We start from the raw sequence: 21887 nt of genomic DNA on the forward strand, positions 1-21887 counted from the left end.
TTATCTATTTGTGGCTGTGTTGGGTCTTCGTTGCTGCGCGCGGGCTTTCTCTAGTTGCGGCGAGCGGGGGCTGCTCTTGGTTGCGGTGCGTGGGCTTCTCATGGCGGTGGCTTCTCTTGCTGCGGAGCACGGGCTTCAGTAGTTGTGGCTCACGGGCTTAGTTGCTCCGCGGCACGTGGGATCTTCCTGGACAACGGCTCGAACCCATGTCCCATGCATTGACAGGATTCTTAACCACTGCGCCACCAGGGAAGCCCTACACATCTCTACTTTTTATACTAATCCCAGATTCTGGATGTTCATGTTAATGTATTTTTTTTTCCTGAATTGTTCTCATCTCAAACAAGATTGGTGGATGTAAAGACAATTTAGCAGGACTTCTCGAAATCTTAGAATGGTAACAAGAAAGAGATATTTCAATGCAGATTGGCTTTGGGCTGTGACATATTAGGGCATCATGTGGTTTTTAGCCTGATTATGAGAGAGAGATAAGTGAATTCATTCAGGTTTTTTTTTTTTTTTTACATTATTGATGCTTCCTCCGGACATGCCAATTAGTTTTCAAGATATTATTTGCTACTCCATGACTTATCCTCCTCTGCCCAAGTCATCTTCTGATGTTGATTTGCTCCACTAACGAATCCGGCTAAGCGGGCTCCTTGTAGTTGATCATTGACCAGGTAGCCTAAGAGAAGCTGCCCATCTGATGAGCCACTGAGAAGGCTGATGTTTTCCAGGTGTCAGGTCCATGCAGGAGTTCTTTTGTCTGGTTTTTAGAAAGTGCTTGGTCACATTTTAGAGAAATTGGAGCTGGAACTCATGTATCCCAACCTCCCACACAAGGCAAAAGTCCCTTCTGTATCGCTTTTGTTGGAACCAGGCTCAACAAATATAATCATCTGTATTCTGAGGAACAGTTCTGGTCGAGGCAAAGATTTTTGTGATGTATAAGAAAGGGAGAGGGAATGAGGTGGATAACTTTGAATACCTACCATCTGCTCAAACGCTGGACACGTAGCCTTCACAACAATCTGTGAAGTAGATTTTATAATCCTTTTTTGTTGTACTTATGAAGAAACTAAGGCATAGAGAGATGAATTAACTTGCCCCAGGTGACCTCGTTGGTAAGAGCTGGAGCTGAGATTCAAGCCAAGTTGAACTGGAAGTTTGTACCCTTTGACCAGCATCTCCCCATTTCCCCATCCTCCAGCCCCTGGCAGCCACTGCTCTACTCTCTTTCTATGAGTTAGGCTTTTTTAGATTCCACATAACGGTATTTGTCTTTGCCTGACATTTCACTTGGCATAAGGTCCTCAAGCTCAAGGATGGATTATTATTGTTATCATTATTCCTATTATATTTTATTACTGCTGTTAATTATTATCCGTTGATAACAATGGCCAGCAGGGTTTTCTCAGGGTTTATTTTTAGAGAACAAAACTAAATTTCACTAATTGCTCTTCAAATATTTTACTGTTATCTTGAGACTTTATAACAATCAGAACCTACGGACTCATAGATCTTCTATTAAAGGATAAGAAACTTTGAAGATAGTGCACTGGATTACATGGAAGCATTACAGAGCTCCATTCAGTTTGCTTGTCACATCTTGGAAGAAGCTGAAGTTTCTCGTTGCATCTAGCCCCAGCAGATGATTTGGGTTTGTTATTGATGTTCTTCTTTACTTAGTTTTCAAGATTTTAAGAGATAATATGTAGTATAATGTTATATGTCAGTACTATCTCAATTAAAAAAAAAGAGATAATATATATTGTCATATAACTAGTTCTTAAGACAATGTTTTAATACTAAGAGTCATAATTTAATTTGGTTAGAGACAGGAATTTAAAGTAAAATTATCATTCATTTAAAATTTCCCTCTTGATTCTATACCAGACAAAAGAAAGGCAACACAGTGGGGGAGGGAACAGAGTTTATGCCTCAGGAGCTGGAAAACCCCAAACCTTCTAGAGGCCAAAATATGAAGGAAAAGCCAAAGCTGTTTAGTCTCCTAAGAACACTTTTGTGTATTCGATATTAAAGAGAACTTTAAAATGAAAATAGTTGAATAGATTGCAGCTGTATCAGTCTAGGTAAACAATTATAAAAAATTTTCATTTCTTTGTAAGTTAGATTTTCTCATTCAATTTAATACTGGAAATTTAAGTACAAGAGCTTTGATAAAACAGATGAAAATGGTCTGTGTATATGGAAAGAAAGAAATCTAATTAAAATTGATTTTTAAATTTTCTCCATGTTTTCGAGTTATTTGATTCAGATGCTGGTACCAGAAAAATCAAACCAGTTTTGCAGCTTCTTAACATACTAAAAAATCTGCCAAGATGTTGAAAGAAATTTTAAGAAAATACAAGTCAAGAACATTGTGTATGATATGATCCCCTTTTTTGTTAAAAAAAAAAAAAACACCACACAGGTGGGAAAATGCTTAATATATAAATGGAAAAAAGTCTTAAATGGTAAATTGCCAAATTGGGTAAGAGTACTGGGAGTTTCTACATCTTTGTAGTATTTGATTTATTTGTTCACTTTACAATGAATACATATTACTTTTTTCACTTAAAGAAGCATTTATTCCATCCTTCCCTCAGACAGAGAGGGATCTTTCTTACTTGTGTGGTTTTTTTTTAAGTAATATATATAATTTATTTATTTTTGGCTACGTTGGGTCTTTGTTGCTGCGCGCAGGCTTTCTCTAGTTGCTGCGAGCAGGGGCTACTCTTCATTGCGGTGCGTGGGCTTCTCATTGGGGTAGCTTCTCTTGTTGCGGAGCACGGGCTCTACGCGCATGGGCTTCAGTAGTTTGTGGCACGTGGGCTCAGTAGTTGTGGCTCACGGGCTCTAGAACGCAGGCTCAGTAGTTGTGGCGCACGGGCTTAGTTGCTCTGCGGCATGTAGGATCTTCCCGGGCCAGGGCTCGAACCCGTGTCCCCTGCATTGGCAGGCGGATTCTTAACCACTGCGCCACCACGGAAGGCCTTACTTGTTTTTTTTTTAAGTAGATTTAGAGCAGTGTTGTCAGTTTCTTTGATGATCTATTCCAGTGTCTCATAACTATTTCCCTGCTGCTGCTGTTTTAGGCCAAGTTTCTCAGTAGAAAGCTCACCATCATGTACATGAAAGTGCATGCTTAATAACAATAGCTGTTATTTATTCGAGCAATCATTATGTCCCAGATCATCTTCTAAGCACTTAATATGTATCAACCCATGTACTTTTTAATAACCCTATTAGCAGCTGCAGTTTACAAATGGAGAAATAAAGCAGAGCGTTTAAGAAACTTTCCTAACTTGCAGACTGTATGCACATACACTTCATATAAAGAATCCTCCCTGCACTTGAGAAATACTCTTAACATCCTTATGTTCCCTCTCAATTTTCTCTTCTCAAAGCAAGATTATCCCAGTTCCACTCTTTCATTTAGGAAATATCACTTGAAGATATGCTGTGTTTATATGTTAGGGAGGAATACATAATGCCTAATTTGTTCCTGTAAAGGGCTTACAATCTATTTAGAGAAATAGGACCCGTAAGCTGATCATGGATAAAGACGTGGCACATCCTGTACTAGTCCATGACTAGGCTTCAGTGACTGTGGTTGCAGAGGTCAAGGTAGACTCTGTGGGAAGTACGGCTCCATATGGAGGATGGGTAGGCTCTGGGGAGGCCAGTGATGAGAACACCTTCCTTCACAACACAGCTCCCAATCCAGTTTCAGCAAGGAAGATTAGAAAGTTATTCCTCCATAGCTACTTCTCAGATATAACCAGATATTAATGATTGAGTTGCTACAAAATAGTGCCATTTTCTCATAGTTGATTTCTTTCTGAAATAGAAAAAGACCAGAGGTTGGAGAATATTCATTCTTTTCCCAAAGTCATTTTTGTTTTGAATTTAAAAAAAGGAAAATGTGACCCGTAACTTTTTTTTCCTGAATGTGTCCTCAGGGATTTTAAAAGTTTGGTTATATATGTTTTAAGGGAAGAGGCAGGGAAAACATAGTATAGGAGCTAAGATACATAGCTGTGTGCTTCGGCCCAGTGAATAAACTAATGTGAGCAGAGGATTCTAGAGCGGGAGTCGGCAAACTTTTTCTGCCTGGGGTGAGATAGTAAATATTGTAGGCTTCTCGGGCCACATTCGGCCTCTGTTGCAACTATTCAACTCTGCTGTTGTCATATGAAAGCAGCCACAGAGGATACGGAAAGGAATGTTCATGGCTGTGTTCCAGTAAAACTGTATTTACAAAAACAGGCAGCCGGCCATGGTTTGCCAGCCTCCTCTGGAGGAAAAAGTTAGAAAGAAAGGTGGTGCCTTTAACACCAGACTAAGAAGCTTTTATTTCCTTTGAAATAAAAGGATTTCAAAGCCTTATCATTTTTTTATTGCCCTGGAGACCCCAGTTCATGTGATAACATGCCCCCTTTTTGTTATCAGATTCCATCCAAGCTACCAAAAAAATGTACTAAGGAAGCTAAGCTGTTTCCTCAGGCAGGGGCTGGAAAACAATGCAGTAAGTTTTGCTCTCCAATACCTAAGAATTTGCATTTGGGAATCTTAACGTTCGTTGAGCTACGGGAAAGAGCAGTTTGTTCTTAGGATTATGATACTAATAAGGGAAGGTTCTGCTCTGAGGGAGGGCGGGACAAACTACAGGACATGACCTGGGGGAAATATATGCAAACCCACATGACTGGTTAACTGATTCGTGAGACCCATGCCTTGTAGATTTCATCATAAACCTAAGAAACATTGGCAGACTAGTCTGTCAGGGGATAATTCTGCCCAAACATACACAGTAACATTTTGAATGCTGCTGAGAATTCAAAGTCAATAGGGTCACCAGGTTTAGCAAATAAAAATCCAGGGCACCCAGTTAAAATGGTTCAGATAAGCAACGAAAAATATTTTAGTAAAACTATATCCAGTTCAATATTTGGGACATACTTATGCTAAAAAATTATTTGTTGTTTATCTGAAATTCAGACTTAACTGAGCATATTCTGTTTTATCTGGCAATCCCCAAACTGAAGATAGATGATTAAATAGTTTTTTGCCCTGTCTATGGCATCATTATGTCAGTTGATTAGTAATCCTTCACCAAGGTTCTTTTTTTTCATGGCAGGAGTCTAATGACAGCCGAATCTCCTTAATGCCGACCTCACTGACATAGAATTTTGATTATTGATGCAAGGGCTGTGCTAAAGTGCACCTTTTTCTCTTCATGAATTTACTAGGCCTGTTTATCATTGATAGTACAAACAAAACTGAAAGAGAACGATTTATCTCCTTGGGAGACTACAAATGGTATAATTACAATGTAATCAGAGGCTATCGTTATTTAGACTGTGCTTTTCATTTAATAATTACAGATCATTCTGTCATTCATTAGAACAAGACAGCACTTTTCCAGGCAGACTCAGGTGCAGCCACCTCGGTCCCCATGGCCCCCTTTGGGTCCCACCTGTCCCCAGTACCTGTCTCCTGGTTCTGTGTTTGTCTTGTTCATCATGCTTTCTAGATCCTCACACGACGCTCACTACTTGAAGGCACCCTGTAAATGTCTGTTAGTTGAATTAATGAATGAGTGTTATCTGCACATGTTAAAATAATCAAACTGTCTTTGTTGCTAAACATCTTACTTTTTAATTGTAAAAAATAATTTGAGCTGGTCTTTCCCCTCATTCCAGATTCCAGTTCATGAAGGGAATTTTTGGATAAAGTTAGTTTCATTGCATAATGGCCTTTGCGAGGCTGACACTGAAAACATGTATTGAAATTCCAGACGTGTTTTATGAGGAGAGAAAAAGGTTCTTGTAAAATCACCCTGAGCACCCTTGTGAGCTTTCTTCTGTTCTAGGACGACGGGTCTCAAACTTTATCAGGCTGCTAATGATAGTAGCAAGGTTGAGCGGGCCATCTTCCTTACTTGCCCCTATTTCCCATGATCGCACGCACACACGAGTAAATCCCCATATATCTTCCAAAGAGATGGATGGGGATACTTTTGATTGGATACCAGTTATGGTTGTCACCGATAAATAATGCATTAATGGCTTAAGACAGATAAGCAGACATCTACACGTTCTAAACCACATTTGTATTACTAGAGACCACTATATACAAGCCATCTGAAAGACCCTTGAGAACTCCCAGTGAATTCTGGAACTCTTGAGGGAAATTAAGCATGAGGGGTTTATGTGTGGAAAGGGTGGTTTATGTGTGGAAAGGGTAACACCAGAATTTCTATTGCCCGGTATTGGTTGGCATCTAGCCTTGGAAACATACTTAGATGAGGCTTGTTCTTTTCCACCTGTGGCTTCTTTCTTCTGTATTTCCTCCAGTAGAGAAATTGGATTAATAGGAACCAGGAGATTAGGAATTAAATCTCCCTTTCAGTATCTAATCCTACCCATATCTTGGGAGTATTTTTCCTAGCAATCTCGGAGAATTCAGGAGGATGTACTGAATACAGGCCAGCATTGGAACAGAGCTGGGCGTGGTGTGATCCTTTCTTTTAAGAGAGTTGAGTCACTGTCTGACTGTTCTCTTTTGTTCTCCCTTCTCTCACAGCACCCTGGAGGGATATTATGTGGATGATGCCCTGCAGGGCCAGGGAGTTTACACTTATGAGGATGGAGGAGTTCTCCAGGGCACATATGTAGACGGAGAGCTGAATGGACCTGCCCAGGAGTACGACACAGATGGACGACTGATCTTCAAGGGACAATATAAAGATAACATTCGGCATGGAGTGTGCTGGATATATTACCCAGTAAGCCTCACGACTGTTCATTTTGCTGGAAAGTAACGAGTTTTAAGACAATGCTTCGAGTCTTCCCAATGAATAACAAAATGTATTCTCTATCTTAGGAAATGTGAGGCTGTGAAACTTGAGAGTCGGTAGCTGAAGCCAACAGCTTAGGGGGATATCCTCTCACAGTTTCACTATTGACTTCGATTGTTGTGCTCCGATCTACTATGAATTTCTCCTCAGGGTGGCTTTGGAAAGGAATGATTAGTCATGATGAAAACAAACTGGGACAAACTGGTTTGATTGTACCACTAATAAAGACAAAAATATATTGCTTTTTAAAAATATTCCTTTGGGATATAGAAAGAGATGGTGGAATGTCTCGTTGTTGCAATTAATGTTATTCTTTGTCATATGTAAGAACTAATCCAGCAATTTCCCATCTTTTTGGACTTACTACACTATTGTTACTTGATTTTACAATCCTACTCCCTGCTTTCTGGTTTATCTTGCTTAAATCAAGGTGATTAAAATTAACTTGCCTCTGAGTATTTGATAACATTTTATGATCTTTCTGGAGCTGACTAGAGCAAAAAAATGTGGCAAAACCCATGGCTGGGAATTAATGCTGTAATTTTTGTTTGCATTTCAAATACATCATCTGTTTGTAGTGAATTTCCAGAAAATGTTTCAGAAAATAAACCTGAGGAAATATTTTATTTTGTCCAGAGCTTAAGTCAAAATACGTTTTTTTCTTAGTCTTAACCATATCCTCTTTTGATTTAAAAGTATTAATAAAAACATGTATAACAAGAAGAGTAGTCCCAGCTAAATCTATTTACACGTTATTGTTCCTAAAAAGTAAGTTATACTCTAGGCATAAGAAAAAATATTGTAAAACATTCTTTAAAATAATTACGAAAGCATTTACACATTCTCTTGGTAGGATCTGCAATAGCTCACAAGTCCTTTCAGTTACAGAGGGAGAAGAGATGGAGGTACTTACAAGTTAGGAAGCCTGAAACTTTCGTTGCTTCATCAGTAGGCAGGATAAGCTTCCTGCTGCCCAGTGCTGGGGAGCTGCCGATATGACAGTGAATCTTGAAGCCTGGGAACGTGGAATTCCTCATGAGGGTGGGTCTAGGAAAGAGGTCACGGATTACCAGATTCTCCCACTACCTGTCATTTTACTTGTGACTATGATCAGTTTAAGTCCCTAGAGGAGATCAACGATGAACTGAGGTGAATGGATCCGATTGGCTCAATGTAGTTGCATTTTGAAACCTAGAATGTGCAGCTGCATTTTAGCCTTCAGCCTTAATCACTGTCTTTTAAAGCACCGAGAGAAGACTCTGCCTTAGGAAGGAAGAAGCACTAGGGAGTCACAAGCTTTAAAAATCAACTTGGTTGATAACACTTTGTATATAATATCTGTTGGCATTTGGGGTCGGGGCTGGGGGAGGCTGGTAATCACACCCCACTGCTCTGCTCTCTGGACTGGGAATCAATTAAGAAATAGACGTAGGTGTCAGGGATCAGGATGTTGGTTTCATTATGGTGGAGTTGGACTGGAGATGTGGCCTGGGCTTCTACTCCTGCCCCTCTGAACTAAACGGATGGGCCAGCTGCCCACAGAGCAGCTAGAAAGCTGCAGGTTTCCCTTGAGGAGTAGGGCTGCTTGGGGGAGCTTCCCCAGGGAGAGGAGAGGACCGAGAGGGGAGCAGGTGCAGCCTGTGGGCACTGTCAGTTCCCAGGACAGGTGAGCGAAAGTGCAGAACACATGAGAGCAGCAGCCTTATGCCGTTAACCCCTACCCAGTAGAATTGGGTGTCAGTGGGTGTCAGATCCTGCCTTCTCACTAACCAAGTGAACGATTTCTCCTCCCATGAGGGGGAGCCACTGAGCAGAGGAGAAAAAGGAGCAGTTTCTTCCCCAGCACCCCTGACACAGCCAACAAAGAAGTGTTTGTGACATGAAGTCAAAGCAGGAACAAGGGGAGGCAAAAATAATGATCCTCCCTACAGGATTTGTAAGCTCACTCTAAGGACAGTTTATTTCTTTCAAAATTTGACCTTAAAACAGTGATGAAAGTTTTTAATTAAAAACTCATAACTCCAGGCTTCCCTGGTGGCACAGTGGTTGAGAGTCCGCCTGCTGACGCAGGGGATGCGGATTCGTGCCCCGGTCTGGGAAGATCCCACATGCCGCGGAGCGGCTGGGCCCGTGAGCCATGGCCGCTGAGCCTGCGCGTCCGGAGCCTGTGCTCCGCAACGGGAGAGGCCACAACAGTGAGAGGCCCGCGTACTGCAAAAAAAGAAAAACAACTCCTAACTCCTTTTGGAAAAAAAAGAAGAATCTCTGCTTTATCATTCTAGACAAATAAAATCATTTGCCCCCCAAACTGGAAGTTTAAAGCACATAAGGGGGAAGAAAAACGTGAGACCCTAGAAAGACAGAATCCTGTTCTGAAGAAATAATCATGTTGATGGCTTATATTAGTTACGGCATATAAGAAGCATAAATACACCATTCAGCTCAGTCACTGAAAGCCTGAAGGCAGATCTTGCAAAAAGTATCATCCCCGTACGGGCTGGGTTATTAAGAATTAACTCGGGAAGGAGAAAGAGCAATAATACGTCGCTAATGCACTTTCTATCCATGAAAAATGCTTCCAAGTATTTTTGTTTCTATGGAAGTGCTGTGATTCATTTTTTAATTGATAACCTTTTTTCTCCAAAGAGCAATTGGACTATGATGAACTGTAGAAATCCTGTACCTGGTGGTATTTCTTCCTGCTGTCTCTCTGTAAACAGCATTTGGAATCACTTGAAAGTCGTCCCACGTCACTGACTTTGAGTAGCTGCTTCTAGAACTTTTCAGTTGGGGGAATATCGAAGCTTTTAGAAGATGTCATGGGCTTACTAGTCTTGTGTCAGACCCACGAAGGCCTTAGATTTTCAGCTATACCATAAGGACCTTCTGGATGGGAAAAAAAAAAAAAAAAGGGAAACATCTCTTGCACCCTAGATTAGATTTTTTTAAAATTATTTATTGGTTTAATATCCCAATTCAGTTTTAAAAATATTTATATCATCTACTGTATCCCTAGCACTGGTACCAGGATGCAGAATTCTCTGATAGCCTCTGCCCTAAAGCATTTAATGACCCTTTGGAATGAAGCAAATGACAGTTAAAGAGGAAGCACAGCTGACTTCTCTCCTGGAAGGAGGGAGAAGGGAGAAGTAAATAAAGACGAGTGGGAAGAAAGAAGTGATGGGGAAGGGCGTAGAATTTAGTTGATCGTTTATCACTTTTCCTTCTAACTCCAAAAAAAGTGATGGAATAGAATTCTCAGAAAGGCAGTGTCCACAAGTCCTTTTGTTTATCCCTTAGAAAGTGCGGATGCCTCTCATTACTCATGTATACTGAACTAATTCTTAAGTACCTTTGAACTAAAGATTTTCTTACTAGACCAGAAATCCAGAATTCAATATTTGAGAAGTGAAATCATAGGAATAGTAAGACTGTCCTGCTACCTCATCACATTTGATATTGCCCCAGAGTAACCCTTAGTTACATTTCCTTTCGATGATTGTAACTTACATCACAAATACAACATGTTTGTTTCTTAGATAACAAACCAAGTTAGAGTATCAGTAGCTTGTCCAAGGATCATAAAGCACAGCTCCGTCTTTGACTCTCTAAATCAGGCTATATGCCCCCTGTGCATATAACTTATAGGGGACTGGATGGGGAGGAGAGAGCTGCCTCATGCTTTTCACGCTCATGTGAAAAGCTCTGCATTCTGAGACTGTTATGATCCATGTTAGTGCTGTTAACAATGGCAGTGCACAAGGGAAATGTCTTGAACTCATGTCATATAGATAAATACTATATATAATATTTTCTGGTTTTGGGTTTCTCCCATCAGGATGGAGGCAGCCTTGTAGGAGAAGTAAATGAAGATGGAGAGATGACTGGAGAAAAGATAGCATATGTGTACCCTGATGAGAGGACTGCCCTGTATGGAAAATTCATTGATGGAGAGATGATAGAAGGGAAACTGGCTACTCTTCTGTCCACTGAAGAAGGAAGGCCTCACTTTGAACTGATGCCTGGAAGTAAGTTGAATCTGCTTCAGACGGGTTGCTCTAATTCCAAAAATGGGTTGTTGAGGCTTAAGAGAAGTTAATTTCTTTGTCTAGTCTGGTGTATTAGCTTGGCTGCATAACAGATACCTCAGCATCTCAGTGGTTTACAACAGCAAACACAGGTCTGCTAAGCAACTGTACTCGACTGGTCCAGGTGGGGCGTGGCCAGGCCAGGCTGGACCTGAGGCTTCTAGTCAGCTCTGAGTCTGTTCTATGTCTTAATTCTGGGCCCAATCTAAAGGGACAGTGGTGGCCTGGGTCAGTTTTCTCAGGTGGTCACAGGAAGCCAGAGCATGAGCAGGCACCTATGATGCCTCTTAAAGCCTCAGCTTGGAACTGACACAAAGTCCCTTTCACCCACTTCTCATTGGTCAAAGCAAGTCACATGGCCAAGGCGGACATCAGTGAGACAGGGTAATATACACCGTGCACTTTAGTGGCACATGCTAAAAAGTCATCTGACGAGGGCATAGCTGTATAATTCTAACGCACAGAAGGAGTGAAGAAATGACAGAAGTAATTTAATCAGTTTTAAATATTATATCTCAGGGAAAAAAACAGTTTAATGATTTAACTGATAAAGAATCAAATTAGGTAGATCTCCAAGTTGGGACAGATTATAATGCTGATTCAGCCTGAGCTTTGACTGGGAAGCATAAATGTACATTGGCACCTGGGCCCTCTTCAAAGTCTAGCATCTTCTTGGAGGACATATTCCATACATGAATGATCCTATTGGAATCAATGTTAGAAAAAATCCTATTTCTTTTTAGAAGTACAGGATGGCACACCAAACTTTTTTTCTGAGTATAAAATTATTTCTTGTAGAAAATCTGGAAGATATACAAAGAAAAACATCAAGATTTTGTATTTGCAGTGGCACAATATTAAGAAAGCTAAATCGGTCTGATTCCTTGAAATATGCATATATGTATTTCCAATCCAAGTTAAGGTATAAGGAGAATAAAGTAGAAAAGATAATACAGGGACTTCCCTGGTGGTCTAGTGGTTAAGACTCCACACTGTCAATGCAGGGGGCCTGGTCAATCCCTGGTCCGGGAACTAGATCCCACATGCCGCCACTAGAGATCCCAAGCGCCGCAACTAAAGATCCTGAGTGCCTCAACTAAAGATCCTGCATGCCGCAACTAAGACCTGGTGCAGCCAAATAAATAAATAAATATTTTTTTAAAAAAAGAAAAGATAATATATATAGGCATTGATAGGCCTAAATAATATTTAGCTGTTTGGATTGGAAGGAGATTCTCCAAAGGGTGGTAGTCCAAAAATAGGAAGCCTAGCACTTTACATTTAGGTCCAACTTGGGTTGTTATAAATGTCTCTGGTTTTGTTTTTTTAAGTTAAAAATTGAGGCATTTTAAATGCAATATGGGATTCTGGATTGGATCCTGGAACAGAAAAAGGACATTCGTGGAAAAACTGGTGAAATCTGAATAAAGTCTGGAGTTCAGTCAATACTAACGCAGCTATGTTGGTTTCTTAATTTGGACAAGTGTACCATGTAACACAAGAAATTAACATTAGGAGAAGCAGTGAGGGGCATTGGGAACTCTACTATGTTTGCAACTTTTCTGTAAATTTAAAATCATTCCAAAATGAAGGGTTTTTTAAGTTGTAACAGTAATCTTTGAACTTCAAACTCTAATATCTGCACTCTTCACATCCATTCCAAAAGGAGACAGTGTTATAAGGTTTAGAAATGAAGAGACTCCAGCTAGAGGAGGATCCCACTTGGTGATGCAGATTTTAAAAGTGGCAGCATTTGGAAGTGGCAGCATTTTTAGTGGCAAGAGTCTTGGACTTAAGAGTCACCTCGTTTGAGTCTCAGTGCCAACATTTACTGTATTATGGTTTGGGGCAGGTTAGTTATCCTTTCAGAACCCTTTTTTTCATTATAAAATACAGATAGTGGCACCTACCATAAAGCCCCCATCAGGAAAGTTACTGTGGTTATTACATTCTTCTTAGTATAAGTACGAAACACATTTTGGGAAGTGAGAGGGGAATGATGATTTTTCTTAGAACTCCTGGTTGCAAATAACAAACACCCTCTTCAAACTAACTTAAGGCCAAAAAAAGGAGGGGGGTGGATTTATTGGCAAGATTCTAGCAGGTCCCAGTTCTTTTAAGGATAGGTTGAACAATTTGGGTCTCAAAAGGGTCAGGAACCATAGCTGCTCTGGGTGACTGGGAGGCACCGGGCGCATTCTTTACTCTGTGTTCTGCTCCTTTTGTTTCTCTCTCCTTCCTCTTCCAGTTACAGTGATTGAACCACTGACTGGCTGACAGATGAGGGCTTTCGGGTCATGTGGCCTCTGGTCCAGTGGTTGAGGGAGGGGAAGAGGAAAACAGAAATCGAGTATCTCACCTAAAATCCTCCTACAACCTCCTTCTCCTTTTTCTCTGTGCTTTTGGATCCACAAACTGCTTCTCCGTCTCCACTTACTTCTTGCTGAGTTTCTCCTTGTGCCTCTGCCTGGAATTTCTTTTCTCCTCATCTCTTTGCTTCTTTCCATAGGAATTCCATTCCCTGGCCAATGTCTTTTCCATCTTTTTTTTTTTTTTCTTCTTAAACACAGTTATCAGCATCACCTGGATGTTTCTTAGAAATGCAGGCTGTCAGGCCCACTTTGGGACTATTAAATCAGAATTCCCATGTTTTTAAATTTGATTTAAAAAATTTTTTTTATTGGAGGATAGTTGATTTACAACGTTGTGTTAGTTTCAGGTGTACAGCAAAGTGTATCAGTTATACATATACATATATCTACTCTTTTTTAGATTCTTTTCCCATATAGGCCATTACAGAGGACTGAGTAGAGTTCCCTGTGCTATACAGTAGGCCCTTATTAGTTTTTATTTTTTTGGCTGCGTAACTTGTGGGATCTTAGTTCCCCGACCAGGGATTGAACCTGGGCCCTAGCAGTGAAAGTGAGGAGTCCCAACCACTGGACCGCCAGGGAAGTCCCTGCCTATTCTATCTTTACAGCTTGGCTCACCTCTTAGAAGTAACATTTGTCAAGTGAATGGATGAATTCTAGTCACAGGTCATAGTACCAACGATAGGGGAAAGGAGGAAAAGGAAAGGGTGCCTTCTGTTTTCCTGGAGCACAGGCCTGTCTAAGGGAGTAGAGGGAGGGACGGTATGCGTTGAAGAAGATGCATCCTTGAGGGCAGGAAGAGATGCGACTCCCACTGGTATCTGCACAGCCCCTAACACAGTGCTTTACGTGTGGTTGGCACTTAGTACATTCGTGAGGAAAGTATTAGTCTAAGGAAGGGAGATGGGAATTCACAGGAGAATTTCTGCACAATAGAATGTGTATTCCACAGAAATGTTTGGTTTGAAAGTGTTTTTTTCTTCTTTTTTGAACTAACTTCCTTTAATGGGCTGTGTGCTGGTCCGGATGCATTCCTCAGCCTTTCCCTGCCCTGCTTTACTGCATGGGGCTTCTGCCCCTTGCAGGCTGCATTCCCCAGGCTCTTGTGCCTGGGGCTTCTGTCTGGCTTTGGCCACAGGCTGGGAACACGGAGACGGACAGGAGCAGGGAGAAGCCCTCTCTGTGTCCAGCAGAGTCCCCAGCAGTGGCCTGTCTCCTGATTCCATCTCCCAGCAGGACGGTCCCCCACGGGTCCAGCTTCCCTGGACTCCCCCAGCTCTAGAGCTCCAGGAATGCCTCTGCCTCTGTCCCTGTGGCTCAGGGTTTTGGCCTCCTGCTCTTGCCAGTTTCTGGGCTCTTCACTGCCCTGTTTGGCTTCCCAGCTCTTCCAGCCTCTGTGTAACCAATTCCCTGTATTAAATTCTCTCTCTCTGAAATACTCAAATGGTCTGTTTCCTGGTTAGACACCGAGTGATCTGGATTGTTTTCTGACTTTTACTTTGAGACATTAATTTGGGTTTTATTTATTTATTTATTGTAGTTTTGGCTGCGTTGGGTCTTCCTTGCTGTGCATGGGCTTTCTCTAGTTGCAGTGAGCGGGGGCCACTCTTTGTTGCGCTGCGCGGGCTTCTCATTGCAGTGGCTTCTCTGTTGCGGAGAACGGGCTCCAGGAGCGTGGACTTCAGTAGTTGTTGCATGCAGGCTCAGTAGTTGTGGCTCGTGGGCCCTAGAGCGCAGGCTCAGTAGTTGTGGCGCACGGACTTAGTTGCTCCGCATCATGTGGGATCTTCCCGGACCAGGGCTCGAACCCCTGTCCCCTGCATTGGCAGGCGGATTCTTAACCACTGTGCCACCAGGGAAGCCCATTAATTTGGGTTTTGATTGTATAAAAAAAGGAAACAGAAAGAGGACCTGGTAGCCATTGGTGACCACTTAGGAATTGTTTAGTGGAATAATTTGTGATGCCTTAGTACCTAAAATAATTGACTTTGCTGGAGTAAGCCCTCCAGTTCCAAAACTTGTTTCTTTACTTATTAGCCTTTGGAACACCGTATGTCTTCCTTGTGCTCTGGGAGGATGCTCTGAAGCTAATTCTTTGCAGAGAACGAACATTAATTCTAGGACGGTTGTGTACCTTCGTTTCTGGAATAAATTACTAATTGGCTTCTGAACCACTTTAATAGAAATAAGATGACTTTGTTAATGCTTTATCAAAAGCAGTCTGTTCTCCTTAATTCTGCTGAGGCTGAATTTATTTTTAGTGAAGGAGACAATTGCCAAGGGTGGGTGGTTGGAGTCTATAGACTGTGTCTAGTATCAAGAAAACCACAAGAAAAATTTAAAACTATTATCCAATCTGATCTGACCAGAGAGATCTCCAATTTTCATGACAAAGCTTTTTCTTGATTAAAAATTGTAATTAAACAAGCAGCTTTTAAACCATATGAATAAAGAAAATTCAAAAGCAAAAATGGGATTTTAAAAGATACTTCTGATGGCTGTTTATTAAGACCTGAGAACGAAACTCCAGAACAAACCTAAAAACTATCCATTTATGTCTTGCACAGCAATCTGTAATGACTGGTGTAAACCTGCCTATAGGAAGCATGTTACCTAGCCAGTCAGCTACTATCTCATTCTATCACATATTTTTTTTTACACAATATTCCCTTGGCATTGAACTTTTTTTAATTTAATTTAATTTTATTTTTTAATTTTTGTCTGCTTTGGGTCTTCGTTGCTGTGCGTGAGCTTTCTCTAGTTACGGCGAGCGGGGGCTACTCTTCGTTGCAGTGCTCAGGCTTCTCATTGCAGTGGCTTCTCTTGTTGCAGAGCACGGGCTCTAGGCACACGGGCTTCACTAGTTGCAGCACGCAGTCTCAGCAGTTGTGGTGCATGGGCTTCGTTGCTTCATGCCATGTGGAATCTTCCCGGACCAGGGATCGAACCCATGTCCCCTGCATTGGCAGGCGGGTTCTTAACCACTGCGCCACCAAGGAAGTCCCTCTATCACATATTTTAATTAGAACTAATATTACCACATGTTACCGTTCCCATCTACTAAGCATCCAATCGCTGTATTCAGTAATAACCTAAAAATATCTTTTAGCGACTCAATTCGACATCACAAAGTTCAACAAACAAAACAGCAGATTTTAATCCCCTCGTATGAAAATATTTGACGTTATGGCAATATTTGTTATACTTATGATTCTCCAATCATAAGTGATCTTAGAGGTGTAACATCAGTTGTACCAAATGGTGTGGGTGATGCTTACATGTAGAGCACCCAGGTAATTCCAGATATTTGTAGAATGAAAGACAGAAAGTAAATTATGCTGTATAACATGATATCCATCTTCATTATTATATTCTTGAATAAAGTGAAAGCATTTCAGGAGTAATATAAAAAAAGTATTTCTTTAGATTAACTTTTTCCTGATTATCTGTATGTATTTTTTCCACTTAGATATTCAGGAAAAGAAATAAAACCCATATGTGTACCTTTTACTACGTAACAAAATGAGGAGTTGGGGTTTATCTATTCACAATCGTAAATTCTCTTAAATATAATGGATGTTATTTTAATCACCAAGAGATTCATGTGAATATGATGGAGAATGAAGCTAAGAAATTTATTATGTTTGCACACTCAGCATAAGTAAACTTTTCTTTTCCCCTAACCCGCGCCAGTAAACTTTCTTATCATAAAAACCTATTATCATTTTAGAAAACTATCCATTTATATTGAAGAATTTCATTCTAGTTGGCCTGACTTGAATAACACTTTTCATTATTTAACTCTTTCTGGTCCTGTGGATAGAGAGAACGCTCTTCCCTAACTCTGGGCCTTGTACTGAGATTTTTGTTTGCTTTTTAGGTTCGGTGTACCACTTTGATAAGTCAACTTCATCTTGCATTTCTACCAATGCCCTTCTTCCAGATCCGTATGAATCAGAGAGGTAATTTTTTCCATGTGGTTTAAACAGCACCATTTATGTGAGATTAAATAACCCTTGTGGTAGGAATTATTGGCCCTCTGCTAAGGCCGAGTTCTTGAGCAGAAAAAAATAGTCATATATTCCGAGGAAGAGTGTTTTTATTGTCATATAGAATCTGTCCCTGTAAGGAAGTTTTTCCACCCATAAAGCACAGAACAGCTTGTGTGTCAGTCCCAGAATGAAGCTTCTACAAAGACAGCAGTTGGGCCAGGCAGCCAGCTATGCCCTGCTCAAGTGTCCCCTTTCTTGGGGCTCTGGTGCCACAGTTTGTGCCTTAGCCCCTGCTGGCCCCTAGGGAGCATTTCACACTCTTGAAAGCTCTAGCTGAGGCAGGGACCAAATGCCTCCTTTTCTACTTAGCCCAGCTGAGGGGGTCTGGAATGTGAGATAATTTCTTTATTCACTAAGGGAAGACAGGAGTGAAACAAAGAAAATACAAGAAGCATAAAAACATTCCAGCTTATAAATTACAAGTTTCTGATTCTCTAAGATCCCTCCCAGAGTGTCAAGCCCTGTTCCATTTCATACCCTAGCTAAACTCTAAGCTCCTGGTATGGTTTTCTCTGGTCCCCTGCCTGGGGTTCTTATTCCCCAGCGACTGGCCTGTTTGTGGGTAAGAGTGCCATCTGCACTTGGCTTTCTCTTGGCCTCACTCTGTAAGCGTGGCTTCTATTCAGTTTCTGTCCCGTCCCCATCGGAGAAAAGGCCTCTTCCCTGGTTTAACTGACAGGGCTGACACCACAATGTCACAATGAATGAATGGCCTCTTTCTTGACACGAGGCTCTGGCCTGTTTGCAGGGAGAAAGGTTTGGTCTCTTGTTAGCCCCCAAAACACAACAGTACCATAACCGTATGCATCAGTCATTTTTTGTTACTGTCATTGTGATGATGCCACATAACAATACCCTCAGACTCTCGGTGATTTATGAAAGCAAACATTTTCTTTTACGCTCATGCTTCTGTAGATTGGCTGACATTCAGCCACTTTTGACTGGGCTCAACTCGGCTCAGCTGGACTAGGCTACACTCCAGGTTTCAAGTTGGGTTCCAGTCTGTCTCACATGCCTTCATTCCAAGACTCAGGCTAAGGGAGCAACAGCCCCCCGGGGCATCTTCTTCTTGTGGAGATGAATGGAAACTCAAGGAAGCTGGCAGAAACTTGCCATGCTTCTTAATATCCGAGACCTAGCTTTGCAGTCACTTCTGCCTAGTTGCAAAGCAGATCATATGGCCAAGACCAAAGTCAGTCAGGCAGGGATGTATCCTCAGCCCAAGCTGAAGGGCAGTCATGCGGCCAAGCAGCAGGACGTATAATTCTGTCCCAGGGAGAGAGTCAAGAGGTAAAAGCAATAATTCAGCCTTCCAGCCCATCAAATAAGCAGGAGATCTACATAACAAAAATCCCAGATGACCAGTTCCACCAGAGTCATTACATCACAGGGGCCAGAAGAACTGAAATCCTGTGGACAGGGCATGTACTTACTTACTAAATCCAGTTCCGTAATCATGAGTGCTGTTTTCTTATAAACCAGTGGTGGGCAAACTTGTCCTATAAAGGGCCATGTGGTCAGTATTTTAGGCTTTGTGCGTCTCTACTGCAACTACTTAAGTCTACCTTTGTAATGCTAAAGCAGTCATAGATAATATTGAACAGATAGGTGTGGCTGTGTCCCAATAAAACTTCATTTACAAAAATGGACACAGCCAGATTCGGTCCTTGAGCTGATCTGCTATAAACTCCTTTGTTGGGAAGTGCTTATTGGATATATTTTATTATGTAAAAGATTCATCTTGGGGCCCCATTAAAACAGTCTTTCCCTCCTATTTGGCACTGAGAAACTTAGGTATAGCTTTAATTAGCTTTGGGAAATGTTTGCCTTGTCTAGGAAGACAGTGGAAATTGTCATTAATTAAAACAGACAAATTTTTAAAAACCTTCTATCAAGCACTGAGTTACCTTGTGAATATATACTAATAATCCCTTTATTAGAGAGCAGTGAGAGAAATAAGTAACAGTTCTCCAGTTTCTAATGCCAAAATATGTGGTTTCACTGTTTCTTACTTCCTCATTGGATTATTATGAACTGACATTTTGTATCCCGTAGCTATAAGACTATTTTGGTGGTTGATGTAAGGGATGACATATCAAACTAAAAAAAAAATCATTATTTGCCCCTTTTTTCTGTTTAGGGTTTATGTTGCGGAATCTCTCATTTCCAGTGCTGGAGAAGGACTGTTTTCAAAGGTAGCAGTGGGACCCAATACTGTTATGTCTTTTTATAATGGAGTCCGAATTACACACCAAGAGGTGAGCGGGGTAGAAGTGGAAAATCAGCATGATTGGTTAAAGCGTTTTGTTTCAAGCACCCTTATTAATTTTCTCATTAGTCCTTTTACTTTAATATTCACTAGGAATATAAAGGAGCAAAAAGCTAGGGTTTTTTGTAAAATGCTTGGATATTGTCTTATAGCCAGCCTCAGACTGCTTTAGCAAAGACACCATAGATTATGTAGCTTATGAACAACAGAAATTGATTTCTCACAGTTCTGGAGGCTGGGAAGTCCAAGATCGAGGTGCCAACAGATTCAGTGTCTGGTGAGAGCCTGCTTCCTGGTTCATAGATGTCCCTCTTTTTGCTGTAACTTCATATGGCAGGAGGGATGAGGGAGCTCTCTGGGGCCTCTTTTATAAGACACTAATCCCATTCATGAGGGCTCTGCCTGCTGTCATGACCTAAACACCTCCCAAAGACCCCACCTCCGGATACCCTGACATTGGGGATGAGATTTCAACATATGCTTGGAGGGGGGACATCAACATTCAGTCTATAGCAGATATTTTCCTCTTATTTTTTTTTAATTGTTGTGAAATCAAGTCTATTCATCTTTTTTTTTTTAATATATTTTATTTATTTGGCCACACTGCACGGCATGTGGGATCTTAGTTCCCCGACCAGGGATTGAATCCGCACCCCCTGCAGTGGAAATGCAGAGTCTTAACCACTGGACCACCAGGGATGTCCCAATTTTCCTCTTTATTTTGAGCCTTAGTATGATTTTTTTTTTCTTTTTTTTACATTCCACAGCTATTTTATAGAGAGTGGGCTGGTACCATCAGGGAGACAGTAATTGCTTTGTATTGGACTACACCCAGTATCTGAAAAATTGAGATCCAACCGGACTCTGTCAATAATTAATTTATGACCTTGAGTGGGGTGCTTTACAGGAAGGGCCCCTACTTCTGTCTGTGCAAAAGCCATACAGTAGCCTCCATCTTACCTGGAAGGGTTCTATTTCCAAAAAAAATTAAAAGTTGAAGAGTTGAATCACCTCTTGCCTTGAAGACACAATCTTTGATACACTTCTCAGATTTCATATATGTTTTTTTGTTTTTGTTTCTTTACTTCACAACTAGCTTCCTTAAGTGTCTGCTTAAGGGTGAAAGCTTGATGCTTTGAGCACAGCTAGGGCTCTGTCCATCCTGGTCTCACTTGTGTGAAGTTGGGTGGGACTTAAGCCGGTCACTCACATCCCACCTTCACGTCTTCATTTTTCGTTTGTTCCTATGGAATGATAAAAAGCAAAAGGCTGAGAAATAATCAAGTCACGGTACATTCAAAGCAGCCGCCCAGACAAAGATGTCAGTGCAGAAACCGAGCTGTGATCTGCCTCGCAGTGTCCCCTTGTGATGGTCAATCCAGAAAGTCCAAGAAATTCAGCCTGTGGACGGTGGCGCGGGATACTGATACATAATTTATTCAAATGTTTTACATCTAAGGAAACTGAAGCCAAGAGGGGTTAAGCAATTTGCCTAAGGTCACAAATATAGTAACTGGCAGAATTCAAGCAAGGTTTCTAACAGCAGAATCTGGCTCTGTGCTGAAACTCACTATATAAATGAATGAGGGTGCCTCCTTGCCTTCATGAAGTTTAGATGAGAAAAATACACAACTAGTGGCAACATAAGGAAGATGGTCCTGAGTGTCATATATCAAATCACATAACAGGTCTGGAATATTAAGATCCACGAAGATTTTTTCACTTTCATCACTGCTGTATCCCCTGCACCTAGAACAGTGCCTAGGATATGGTAGGTGCTCAGTCAGTATCTGTTGAATGAATATCAGATACAAATAAAAGCATAATTGTAGCTTACAGACAGGAGAGATGGTATACCTCTGAGTGTCAACAGTTTTTGAATGAAAGTGTGATCCTGTTAGTTCCGAAACGCTGTCCTTGCTGGCATGCACAGATGCTGGGGCCTGTTGGTCAGGACTGGTTGGGAGAAGGGATGCCTGCTGCTTGCACAGCGGATAGTGCGTCCTGCTGTGGGTGAGAAAGCACACTGGTTGTCCGTGACTCTGCTGGTCACACCGATTGCCCATCTGCAGCAAAGGTGTAGGACTTTTCTGGCGCTCAGTTTTGCATTCCTTAGGTTTCCGGTTCTGTTTGATGTTCTTACTTTCATTTTTCTTTGGCTTCATCCTTCTCTCTGTAGAGGTTCAAGGGATTTGAGGGCTGATTAAAGAAAAAGACCACAAGAGGCAGCAGCACACAACA

General features: G+C 41.3%; 1 protein-coding gene across 2 annotated transcripts in view; it reads left to right on the plus strand.

Moving 5' to 3' along the window:
- SETD7 (SET domain containing 7, histone lysine methyltransferase) overlaps positions 1-21887 on the plus strand; it is a 52930-nt gene that overhangs the window by 13938 nt on the left and 17105 nt on the right. For both annotated transcript variants that reach the window (XM_060299746.2, XM_030845099.3), the window contains exons 4-7: positions 6592-6793; positions 10704-10893; positions 17206-17287; positions 19518-19635. In XM_060299746.2, coding sequence (XP_060155729.1) covers positions 6592-6793; positions 10704-10893; positions 17206-17287; positions 19518-19635 — 592 coding nt within the window. The remainder of the gene's footprint in view (positions 1-6591; positions 6794-10703; positions 10894-17205; positions 17288-19517; positions 19636-21887) is intronic.

Source organism: Globicephala melas, chromosome 5 (assembly GCF_963455315.2).
Source record: "Globicephala melas chromosome 5, mGloMel1.2, whole genome shotgun sequence".
Taxonomy (NCBI): Eukaryota; Metazoa; Chordata; class Mammalia; order Artiodactyla; family Delphinidae; genus Globicephala; species Globicephala melas.